This window comes from Molothrus ater, chromosome 1 (assembly GCF_012460135.2).
Source record: "Molothrus ater isolate BHLD 08-10-18 breed brown headed cowbird chromosome 1, BPBGC_Mater_1.1, whole genome shotgun sequence".
NCBI classification, from domain to species: domain Eukaryota; kingdom Metazoa; phylum Chordata; class Aves; order Passeriformes; family Icteridae; genus Molothrus; species Molothrus ater.
In genome coordinates this window covers 138839523-138852393 of record NC_050478.2, presented here as the reverse complement: position 1 = coordinate 138852393, position 12871 = coordinate 138839523, and the positions used below count along the sequence as shown (strand labels likewise).

General features: G+C 33.1%; 1 protein-coding gene across 1 annotated transcript in view; it reads right to left on the bottom strand.

Annotated features, from left to right (window-relative positions):
• Window positions 1-2327: 2327 nt before the first annotated feature.
• Window positions 2328-12871, bottom strand: part of CSMD3 (CUB and Sushi multiple domains 3) — a 595264-nt gene continuing 584720 nt past the window's right edge. Inside the window, exons 68-71 of the mRNA XM_036400790.2 lie at window positions 10441-10553; window positions 8434-8521; window positions 5888-6023; window positions 2328-4523 (exon numbers count right to left, since the gene is read on the bottom strand). Coding sequence (XP_036256683.1) covers window positions 4364-4523; window positions 5888-6023; window positions 8434-8521; window positions 10441-10553 — 497 coding nt within the window. The 3' untranslated portion in view covers window positions 2328-4363. The remainder of the gene's footprint in view (window positions 4524-5887; window positions 6024-8433; window positions 8522-10440; window positions 10554-12871) is intronic.

Here is a 12871-nt window from a genome sequence, read left to right as displayed (position 1 = left end):
TAGATTATTTTATAAAGCAAGATAGAAAAAGAGGTGAATATGTTTATTTGCTAACCAGTAATACAGTTTACCAGAAAGCCAACCTAGTGCATCTTTATTCATCATGTTGAACTAAACTTTTGGCAACCAAATCAAAATTAAATCCCAGAAACACATGGAAATGAAAGGAAAGTTACGGATTTCAAGGGATGCTATGTAGATTTTCTGATGTACCATGAAAGGTTAGTAAGACTACAAGCAACTTGTGTAACAGGAGCTCTGGAACTTGGTGGCTGAATTTAACATTGCTTAAGTAGCCATCCAGACTCTTCATGTGCCTATATCAATCCCCATTGAAAATCTGAAATTATAAAATATTTTCATAAATTAATCTAAGACTGTGGAGCTTTAATATATTGCAGCAAATGATATAAGACATATTTTTCTCCAACTCTGATCATCCTATAAATAAAGATGCTGCAACACATATGGACTTAATGACTTGGCTACAGGCTCACTTTATTTTCCATTAGCTTTCCATAGGGAGCTATAAGATTTGTAGCCATTAAACCATTTCCTTGACAAGAACAGCTCGTTCTACTTTTGTCAAAGAATTCCTTCAGATTAAGATGTCTTCACATCAATGACAGTTCTGTTTTACAAACAAAAGTAAAATATGGGAATTTTAGCTCAATTTTATGATGCTTCTGAGAAATTTTACTAGAACTGCTATTTTGGTGAGTGTAGTTGAAATTGTGTGGTTTCTGGATTCCTGTAACAAACCAGATCGTGATGAGATTTAATGGCACGTACTGGACAAGATGGGCCCTGACATGCAGATAATGTAGAAATAAAAGGGCTCAATGTTCTAGAATCTTAAAGAAAATTTTAAACCTCAGTCCATAATATTGCACAAGATGACTTAATCTTGAAAAGACTCACGGAGTTGCATGACAATTTCTATTCATGCACATTTTCTCTGTGTACTCACTCTGCTTGAATAAGGCAGCCAAAGTGGTATCTTTTATTTACCTACCTTCCCAAGACAACAAAAGACAGTGAGTAGACTGTGCTAACAACCTCCAATGAAGCATCCAAAACTTGGAATTCCATCTGTCAGAGTGAAAATTGACCACTCTGCTACTAGAAAATCAAACACTTCACACATAATTTGTAGGTCAAACATGTCAGGAACTACAGGAACAAAAACCCACCCCAAAAAGCAATCTCCCTCCCCACCGACCCTCCTCCCCCCCCCCAAAAAAAAAAAAAAAGAAAGAAAAATCCACAAATGAACAAACAGATCCAAAACAAAAGCAAACAAACCTACCAAGCCCCAAATTCACTCTATTATGCATTTTCTGTAACAATGAAGTCAGTATAACTCTTGAAAAGTACAAACTATGTATATTAGCTAAGCTAATTAACATAATTGTGGAACTAATTTGATATAAGTTTATTTACTTTTATATGTTGAAACATATAATGCATAAACAAAAATCGAAGAGCTTAACTTCGTATTCTCATTAGGCTACTGTGAAACAGGATTTTTTTGTTTTGCAGAGTGAACCAATTTGCTCTAGAACACCACCTCCTTCCCCTCAAAAACATAATCCTCATGCTTTTTAAACGGAATCCATGATTCTCTAATGTATTTAACAACACAATTTTCAGCAATTTCAATATGGACCTGAACTAGCATTTTTAGTTTATACAGAGCATCAAATTCTCAAATGAATTTTAGACTATTTCCCCATGCCCCCATTCTACAACTAGCATTTCAGATCAGGATTCACCCTCCACTTTGCATGCTTTTAAGTAAAAGGGGTCATTAAAAGACAGTTCCAATATTATATTAATATAATTAACATCCCTCCTTCCAGTTCAAAGTCACTAAAAGAATCACTGGGGGTTTTTAATGCCAGAAAATATGGTATCCACTGGTACTGTCCTGCACATTTCTGAGAAAAGGCAGCAAAATAATATGGAAAGGCTGTCTACAATCTTGAGAAATGCTAAAGTTTTCTACATTACTTTTTTCTTTTAACTTTTTTTCTGTGCTTTCCAATGGGTTGACAAGGGTAGGTCTATTTTTCTGTAAAACTGCTTCTTCAAGTAGAACTGAAAATTAATTTTAGAAAATAAAGAGCTTCAAACATTGTGCTCATCAATTATTTTTGAAAGCAATCTGAATCTTACAACTTTACCTAAAATTTGCAGAAATATTCAGAAAAATTAACATGATTTTAAGACCCACAAGAATACCAAATTTGAATTCTTAATTTGGTTATTTTCTGATCTTCCCAACTTAACAAGTTTAAAGCTCATCTTCCAAAGAAGAGACGTGATTAAAAAAAGCAATTGTCCGGTTTTATTTTGTTTACATTGCACTGAAAATTTACATCATACTTTTACAAATCCTTTTTCATAAAAATATACTTCTTTACAAAAGTGTATGCATTAATATAAGAGGAGTAGCCAGTTGCAGAAGAAACATTTTAAACGATCTCAAATGTATTAACCTTAACATTAATGAATGAATAATAGTTATTGCAGTCATTTGAATAAACAAGAATAAATAACAACCAATGGTATAAAATATAAAACAGCATCCTTTTAGTAGAATACAGTTTGACAGAGTTGTATGAATATTCAAAACAAAGTGTTGTAAAATGATTTATAAGAAATTCATCAAACATTATAGAAATCCAAGCAGCAATCCTGGGTACAATGATTTTTGGTAGGCACTCTCTATTACGGTAATAAAAAGGTTATTTTCACAGAATTATTAATGTCTGAAAGGGACAATAACAGATAATTCACACTGGCTAACACACAGCATTTGAGAGTCATGCTATGAATGGAAGACAATGACCTACACCAAATAAATTACTGAGTTCCTGTTGAATAATTCTGATATGAAATAACTGCAAAACTAAAAACTGCATTTCCTTAAAAGTGATTCTGGAATGTCTAAAACTCGTATTTGAGGGCTGTGGTATCTGAATTGTCCCTAAAATGAATGGATTGTCCCTAATAAAATCATGGCTTTATATATATATATAGATATATATATATATCAATTTTTTTTCATTGCACTATGGTAATATATTCAATTTTAAATGAGCTGTAAGGATTTTCCTCCATAGAGTATGGAATAAATGGATAAAATAGATGTGAAAACACAGTATTTCCAAATTATAACTTCCTGTTGCCTTGTAGATAGGATCCAAAGTTCATTGGAGTCTCTTAGAATCCATCAATTTCAAAAGGATCACATCATGCTTTGTGCATACATTTTGTCAAAATGCTGAAGGAACAAAGAGGTGAGATATGGTGTAGTTTTAAGTAACATGGAGTGAAAAATGGCCTCCTATTTTTGATATAGGGATTTCGTTATTAATATTACTGTAAACTGCACTTTTTAATAGGAAATATTAAATTATGTTTTAACTTTTGAAAGAAATGTAAGATGGTCACTCCTGAACGCTCTTCAACATTAAAGGAACATAGTCACATACAAAACTCAATTCATATTAGGTTATTCACTGTAAAATTTTTCTAGATATATGATTGGCAAAATAAATAAAAAACATTATGATTTGTGGATATTGTTGATAGAAACAGAGAAAATAAGCTTGACTTGGAACATGAAAATGAAACAAGATGTAAAGCAGGGAAGAAAATTCATTTTATAAGGACATGACATTTTAATTTTTTTCTGTGATACGAAAAGAGTAAGTTATACTTGCTGATTTCTAAATACTACATCCTGGACTCAGAAATTCATCTGTTCTGAAAAAAAAATTACTCAGAAATTCAACTGTTCTGAGAAAAAATAAAATGCTTAAAGGGCTGAAAAAGGAAAATAGATACAAACTCACGAGAAAGATGTAGCATATGACTGTTAAAGAGAAATCAGTGACCTATTGTCTCCTGTAAGTATAGCTCTTATTTTCTACCTATATCTTTTTTTTTTTAACCCAGTCCCTCTATTATAGTTTTTATAAAGCACAGAATACTGATAGTGGATGCTCCTCCAATATATGCAAATATGTTTTATGTTTTAGAATAACCTCCTTTTTTAAAAAAGCAAATAAACTGTGAGTAGCACTCATGGAGTGCAGCAAAATTTTTTAAAACTCTCCGTGGCATACACAAAGAAGAATTCTGATCCAGTTTATGAAAAACAAAATCAAAACAAAATAACTGCAACCCAGACTTGCCTATCATCCTCAGGAAAAGGTGACCCACTAGATCCTGAAAAGTGTGCTTTAATTTTTTTTTTTTTCATTTCTTTTTTTCTTTTTTTTTTAAGCAGTGAACTGTGTGTGCACTGTGTTGTGTGTCAATTCCCAGACTTTGAAGACAAATCATTACCACATTATACCATTGTGCAAACAGTGTTCAAGTTGGGGTCAAATCGTACTGCTTTTCCTTCCACTGACTTTGCATTTGTGTCATACATGGGGTTTTCAAAAGCAGCTTGTCCATTATTATTTTCATGTACAGAGCATCCTGTGTACTGTGTTTTAGGTGCAGTCCTGTAGAAGAAAGACAGAACATTTGAAAACTGCAGTTTTCCTTAATATGGTTTAAGAATCAGAACAGAGTTTAGCTCCCAATTACAATTACAGGAGCTAAATATGACATCTTGATTTTTTTACATTATTTATGTTAAGAATTAGTACTGTCTTTATTGAAGTTTAAGGGCTTTATGATTCCTTGGAAATAGCGTTCAGTTAGAACTTAGTTAACAACCTTAGAAGAGGCTATCGGTTGTTATTGTATCCATTATACAAGTTGTTGTCCTTTCCACTTGGATAATCAGATTATAAAGAGTACAACAAAATCTTGTAAAGACATAATAATTCCCCAGTCAGATGAGCTTTCTTTTTTCCCTTTGGAGACTCAGCAATTTTACCAAGAATAAGTTTATAGCTGAAATGCCATCTTTTTCACTAAATAGCTCAAATTACCAGAGTTCAAACCCTTAAAAGGTTTACTTTTTGCATACTATATTGTAAGTCATCAATATAAAAAGCCAAGACAATGCTTACAGCATACAGCTAATAGCAAATACATAAAAAATTACATGGACAATTTATCATATGCCGGAGCAGTTGAAAACAAGTAGTGCTAATTAAAAAGGGTTTAAACTAATGTTATCCTGCAACGTATATTACTAGTAGTACTGTCACACTATCAGATGTAAATTACCATTTTAGCAGTTATTATGCAATGAATTGTCTCAGCATTAAAGGGATTAAGGTTTCTTTAGCCATCAAATGCTTTAAAGCTACAGGAAAAGTTTACTGCACCCAAATAATTAGTACTGGTCTAGGTAACATGAAAAAAAACTGATGAATTTAGACTGATGAAAATGAAAGGCTGGTGGCTATTTAGTTGCATATGAACTAATGATTTCAGATGCAGAAAGATTCACAATGAAATCTCTTAATGTTAATAACATAATGTTTGCATATATAGTTGTATGCAAATAAGCTGGTCAGGCGTTAAGATAAATTACTCAGGATATGACTCGATTCCGTCACATGAAGAAAATAATAAAGGCAATTTATTCCTTTCCTCATGTGACAGAATCTTAGTCAAAAAATCTACCAATTATATTATTCAGCATATGCTAATAATTTACAGCATCCATTTTATCATGAAGAGATAAATTTATAAGATTTTAAATAAGTAGGAATGAAAGTACAGCACCGTATAATAAACTCATCTCTTAGTTATTATACCAGATATTAATAAACGTAGGAAGACCTGTCCACATGCATATTTTGCAAATCCTTTGTTGTTTTACAGAAAGCTTTATTTACACTAGCAAAAATTGAAGACAAAAAAAGCCACCAACACTTAGAGGAATTCTGTATATATAATTTGTACTTACCTTTGTTTATAAAGATAAAAGCCAAAACCAGCAAATATAAGGGCAAAGAAAGGCACAAGGATAGCAATGGCCACTGAACTACTATTTGTACCATGTGGTTGATTAGAAGAATTTGAACCCTCAGACATGTTAAGACCTAAAAAAAAGAAGAAAAACAAGTAATATCGTATACATGTCTGTTATCAGCAGCACATACTACTCCATAATCTTTGGAATTCAAGAACATCTTGTTGCTAGGTCATCATCATATGTTCTGCTGCATACATACAGCTGTATGCTGAGGCCACCTGGAATTTGAGTATATCCCATATTCTGATCAATATGTGGATGCCACATGTTGGCAGAACAGTACACCTACTCTGGTACAGTAAATATCTTACAGCATAATTCCGCATGGGATTCATCTTCTGTATGTGAGGAAAAACACATTTCTTTACTGTGATATGAAAAGTCAAATTCATAATAATGCATATGTTAGATTGTCTATGTTACTGGTTTCATTTGTATATTTCATTAATTAATAAATACTACATATACAAAACCCAAACACACTATCAAGGAAAAGGTTAATCACCTAAAAAGACAAATTGAAAACTCATTACTTCCTTAGGTGCTGCTATTGATACACAGAGGGAAAGAGATAGGAACAATTTTGAATAGTTAAAGCCAGATATTGATTAGAAAATTAGAAACATGACCTCCTGAATGGCTGAAGAACACAGTATCTACATAGACAAGTTATACCTCTTTTAAATGTGAAGAAAAGTTATAACAATGACCCAGACATAAAAAAAAAAATCTTTACAGAAAAAGTGGGCATTGGAATGGGCTGGCCAAGAAGTGGGGGAGTCACAGACCCTGGAGGTATTTAAAGACAGATGGGTTGTGGCACTCAGTGTCATGGCTTAGTCGATAAGGTGATCTTAGGTCATAGGTTGGACTTGATGGTCTCCAAGGTCTTTTCCAAACTAGTTGATTCTGTGATCCTCTAATGCATCTTCAAAGTTAATTTTCAAGATTTTAACTGGATCATTTATGAATTGCTTAGATCATAATGTTTTCTGAATTTCTTGGCCATATAAGACAATATACAGAAATTTAAAAAAAAAACAACAAAGCACAAAAAAAGCCCTAAACAACCATCCATGGCTGAGACCTCAAACAACCAACAACAATGTGAGGAAAACTGTGTGAGAATAACAGTCAAAAAATTTTATTTCAGAGAAGCTAACTTTGAGTTTGTGTGCATGGAATAATTAAATGGCAAGCATGCTAAACAAAATCTGTTCAAAGACTGAATTTCTTTATAGTGATAGAATTGATTATATTAGCTACAATTAAATATTGTATAGAATTTTACTCTTAATCATCCTTTTCCTTGAAGTTATACACCAATGAAAATAACCTTCAATATATTACAGAAAAGAATCTCAAACATATCATCCAAAATCAAATGAAGAAATACAATTTTTGTAATAATCTACCAAAACAATTTATCAAGGAAGTCTTGCATTTAATTTTTCTTAGATGACTTTAAAATATTTTAAAGTTAATAAAAGGAAATAACTTATTATATTCATCTAAAGAAAATATTTCTTGATAAAGATATTTCTAAAAATTCTGGCAAAGTAATTTGCATAAGAAATTACAGTGAAAAACAATATCAGTATATTTTACTGTGAGAACTGTGAAAGATAAATTTGGCTTTATATTCCTTCTTTCCAGCACATTCAAGAATTAAATATTTTCCTGATTTTACTGAAAAAAAATAAGAAGGAACAATATTTTTTGGCTGAAAGAACATAATTTTTCATCCACATATAGCAATTTTACCTGAAGGTAAGAACTTTATCTCAACAGACATTATATTAGTAAAAAGCAAGTCCTCTTCTAAGGCACTCCCAACAGTATTTATCATTTAAAATTCAGAATAAACTAAATTCAAATTCTCATGTAAGGAGAAATATCACAGTTCTTAAGAAAACATTAGGAAAGAAAATTAAATTATTTTCTTAAATAGCACAACAGAATGTTGATTCCTGAGCTTTGTTGCTAAAGCTCTCTTAGTATAGAAATAAGAAGTTAATTTTTATGAAATGAACACTTATCAAGTAAGATTTTTTTCTTTGTAAAAGTAATATAAGTATTTATCTGCAAATATTTACCAGTTTCCCTCTTCTAACAAATGTTTAGGTGAAATGGTGTTTCAGCACCATAAGCAAGAAACCAGTTTATCAAAGCATTCTACAATATGGGTTTTCTAGATAGCTGTTAAGATATGAAACTAAATGCATTTTACACATAATTGGTTATAATAATTGCTCAAAATATTACAAATGAATGTGAATACTAAGCAGTAGATTGCAAGTCACCTTACAATTCATTTGGAATTTATATCACTTAAATGACAATTTGAAGATATTAATATCTCAATATTCTATGAAATGTCAATTCTGCAACATCCTGCAGATACCCTCAAACTACTGGATATAAGACAATTGAATATGGAACAATGAACGAGCAAAGAATTAGAATTTTTTTAATACCTATTCTTTGAAGCCCAAATTGTCCATAATCTTTACCCTGGATGAATCCTTGAAAAACATATGTTGCTCCATCAGGTTCAGCAGAAACCTGTAAATAAAATTACTTTTAATTAAGTGGGGAAAACTTTGTTGCATGTATCTTTACGATAGGGAGCTATTCTATTCTATATACTAATATGCTTGACTGGTAGCTGTTACTCCCCATTATAAACACCCTATTTTTATAGGAAATTTATATAGAGTGTTCCAAAGAAAAGACAGGACTGTTATAGGCACAACTTAGGCAAGGTGGTTTATGGTCACATATGACACCTTATACTACATTTAACTGTACTTTTTAAAAAACAGTAAGACCTAAAGTTTTTGGTAGTTCAAGTGTCACTATTATACTTTATAGTTTTCTGGTTTGTTTGGGAAGTTAATTGAAGAAGTTATATTGCATATAATTCTAAGGATGAGAGTATTGAGGTTTTAATACCTAGTTTTAAACTTTATAAAAAACCTCAAATTAATTGAAAGTAATTTTGATTTTTCTCAGTATCTGTCCCAAAGAGCACTTAATTATATGGCCATGGACCAGAAGAATATTGAATAAAGCTTTGGTACAAGGGAAAAATATGCTAGTATAAACTAAAAGTCTTGTGGAAGCAAGGGGATGGTTGTGATCCCATGATTATCTCTCTTATTACAGTAAGTACAGTCTAAAGTAGTGTACTGCATACAACTCGACAGATAATTGCTTCTAGGAATAATTATGTTTAAATTCAGTGTTTTCTAGGTAGGTTCCTTCAACCTGTTCCCTTAAGCTTCCCGTATTCAAGACACAGTATGTCTTCAGCAGTGACCTGAAGCTGTGTTTTCACTGAAGACCAGGTGCTTTTTTAGGTGACTTTTTTACTTTGGGCTAGAGCAGCCTCTTTGTGCTGCTCCAAGACTCAAGGAAAAAAAAGGTCAAGTAGGAGCAGTATGTAAATAGCATATGGAATATAGGGAGTATACTGTCTAATTTTGTATATTTAGAAATCTGAAAGTAAATTCATTGCTTTTGCTACCTCAGGAGCATGTTCGTGAAGCCTTAAGTTATTACAAGACAAGGGAGTTAAGCCTTTTTACTAGTTCATTTCTTGCTTAATGAGTTTAGTTTAAGGTTTTCATTCTGAACCTTTGAAAAAAAAATTGTTCAACCAGTGCCACTTGTTATAAAAATAAAAATTTGTGTGTACAGTTCAATGTACACATGGCATGTGCAAACATAGTGGTGTCCCTCTAGTGCTTAACCAATAGCTGAAACATAAGAAAACAGACAAGCACTTTAAAAAATCAGATGGTGTAGTAAGGATATATGAGTGTTTATACTCATTCAAATAATTTTAGGCTCTTTGTTTTCTAAAAATTGTACTTTTGTCTCTATTTATTCTTGGAAGGCATTTCCTTTTTATGGTTTAATCACATCCTAGAAATCTGGGCTATTTAACCCTCTCCTTTACCTCTCCTCAGTTTTGTGTTCTCTTCCTCCCTGTTTTAAAGAATAAACTTGTATCCAGAACCCCAAGGGGCCTAATGCTAAATTGGAGTAATCTATTTTGTTTCCATACACATGTGACAGTTCATCTTTTTCAAGGTATTTTTTAAAAATCATGAAAAAGTAAAACGTATCCTAATATGATGATCATAATTGTTATTGTATTAATAGAATATAATATTATCATAAATGGGTTTATGTTTAATTATTATAAAATTTCTAAATATATTGGAATAAAGAGACATACAAGAAAGGCTTGTGTACTAACACGCATTATAATTTTGCCTACACTCTATGGCTGTTCCCATATTTTCCCTTGGACTGGTCTCCTGCATTTTACAAGAAAATTTTCATGTAACTTAATGAATCAGCCTTACTAAAAAGATTCTGTTTGATATGTCTGAGGATTTTTTGGATGTAAAAACCAGCATGATTTCAATCATACAAAAAAAAATCCCTCTCTTTTGTAGCAGAAATATACTCACAAAACCATCCATAGCCCATTTTTCCTCTTTCAACTTGCTTGCAGATGTATGGGAGGGTGCTTTAATGAGATATATGTGGAGCATTAGCCGAGCTTCCTGGCTTTTATACACTCCTGTAGAATATAGTTTTAAAAATTTATATTTGTGTTGAATATAAAAAGAATGTCATCCTTGAGAATAAACACATCATTTCTTGTCCTTAAGAAGAAAAGCAGGAAGAATAGGTACCAATTTTCAACATTGTTTAAAAAGATGCACTCTATTTTGAAATTATTTCAATAATCATAAGATTTCAACAGAAACAGATTTAGTTTAGCCTGTAGAGAGGAGAGAAGGGAAACTCCATACACACAGCTGTTACTTCAAGCCTTAGGCAGAACATTGACAGCAATCTGATTTGAAATTGAAAATATTGTTCTGAATCAGGAAGAGTGTATTTAAACCTCACATCCCTACTTTCAATATATAAAATTTAGTCATTACATAGAAAGCATGATAATAGGAACATCCACACACAAATTTGATTCCAAAAGCTGCTGCTAATTTAAAAAAATGAAAATATTTTTTTACAATTGGATTGTTCTTCATAGTACTGTCAGTTACAAACCAGTTTCTTCCATATAATGAGAAGACTTGTATGTCAGTTTATTTACTTTGTAGACATAATTATTGACTCATTCTTGTTCTTGCAGAATAATTATTTAGAACCCAAATATCATTACTTGTTAATTTGGAAATTAAAATAAAATACCACAATATGTTTAGTGACTTCGTCTTCCATTCCTAACTCATGTCTCTTGTGTACATGCCTAAATTGAAAAAACAAAAGTCTTCTCCACATTAAGGATTGGTGACTGCCCTATAGGAGGTATCATTACACACAAATAATCTCTGAGCTAATGAGAAGGCTTACTGTCATGTAAACACTACACCGAGCTCAGATGAATGAGCCTTGGCAAGATGAGTTTATTCTATGTACCATTACAGCAAGCACAGGTGTCAAAATAAAAAGAAGTAAAGATAGATGCATCAAATAATGGAATGCAAAACAGTAAATTATGCAGGAAGAGGGAACTACTTTTCATTTGAGAAAAATACAAACTGCATATTGGTGAATTCAGCCTCCTAGCATGTAAATGTATTTTTTGATCCATCCCTACTTCCTGGCCCTAAGACACCCTTTCAGTATACAAGATCTCAGTGTTCTACTTTTAGAGCAGGGAAATAAAAAAATATTAATTACCTGATTACACCTGATGCATAATGCCTGTACATAGAGTGGAAAAGTGTATTTGGAATCACATTTGTGTCTAGTTGAAGGAACCTTTTATTTGGAGGACAAGTGTTTTGAGTGAGAAAACACAGTGGTTTACTTTCCTAATTCTAAAAATACAAAATGCTACATCTGTTGTTCCTAATATCATGACAGAAATGACATGAATGAAATTAATACAACAGAAAAAATTTACACACAGCCAAGACAAACATAGTTATCAGTCAGAAAACATTCCGTCCACTCTCAAGCATGATTCTTCAAAGGACACCTACAAAATAATTTAAAAGCCAAACCTAGTAATAAAAATTCATGATTCTACTCAACTCGAAAGAAACACAGATTCTGTGGCTTATTAGATCCTTCCTGTAGACCACCCCTCTCAGCAACCAGGAGATCAGGCCCTGCCAAATAGGCTTATGAAAGGCAGATCTTGCTTGACTGCTCTGGGCTCCTTCTATGATAAGGTGACTCAGTGGGTGAAAGAAAGGCTGTGGATGTCATCTCTGAACTTTAGTAAAGCCTTTGACAGCATTTCCAACAGAATTCTCCTGGAAAAACTTACTGTTCATGGGTTGGACAGGTGAACTCTTCACTGAGTAACAAGCTGACAGGTGGGATGAGCTCAGAGATTTGTGTTGATTAGTGTTACATTCAGTTGGTGGCCAGTCACAACTGCTGCTCCCCAGAGCTCAGTGCTGTGGCCAGTCCTGTCTCATATCTTTATCTACAATCTGGATAAGGCACCCTCAGTCAGTTTGCAGATGATACCAAGTTGGGCAGGAATGTTGATGTGCTGGAGGGTAGGAAGGCTCTGCAGAAAGATCTGGACAGTTTGGATCAATGGGCCTGCACCTGGGTCACAACAACCCCAGGCAACTCTACAGGCTTGGGAGGCCCTGGGGGTGCTAGTCATGGCTTAACATGATCCTTCAGAGTGCTCAGGTGGGCAAGAAGGCCAATGGCATCCTGGCTTGTGTAATAAATAGGGTGGTCAGCAGCACCAGGGCAGTGATCATAGCCCCATATTTGGCACTGGTGAGGCCTCACCTAAAATCCTGCATTCAGTTTTGGGCCCCTCATTACAAGAGAGACATGGAAGTGCTGGAGCATGTCTAGAGAAGGGCAGTGGAGCTGAAGAAGGGTCTGTAGCGCAGG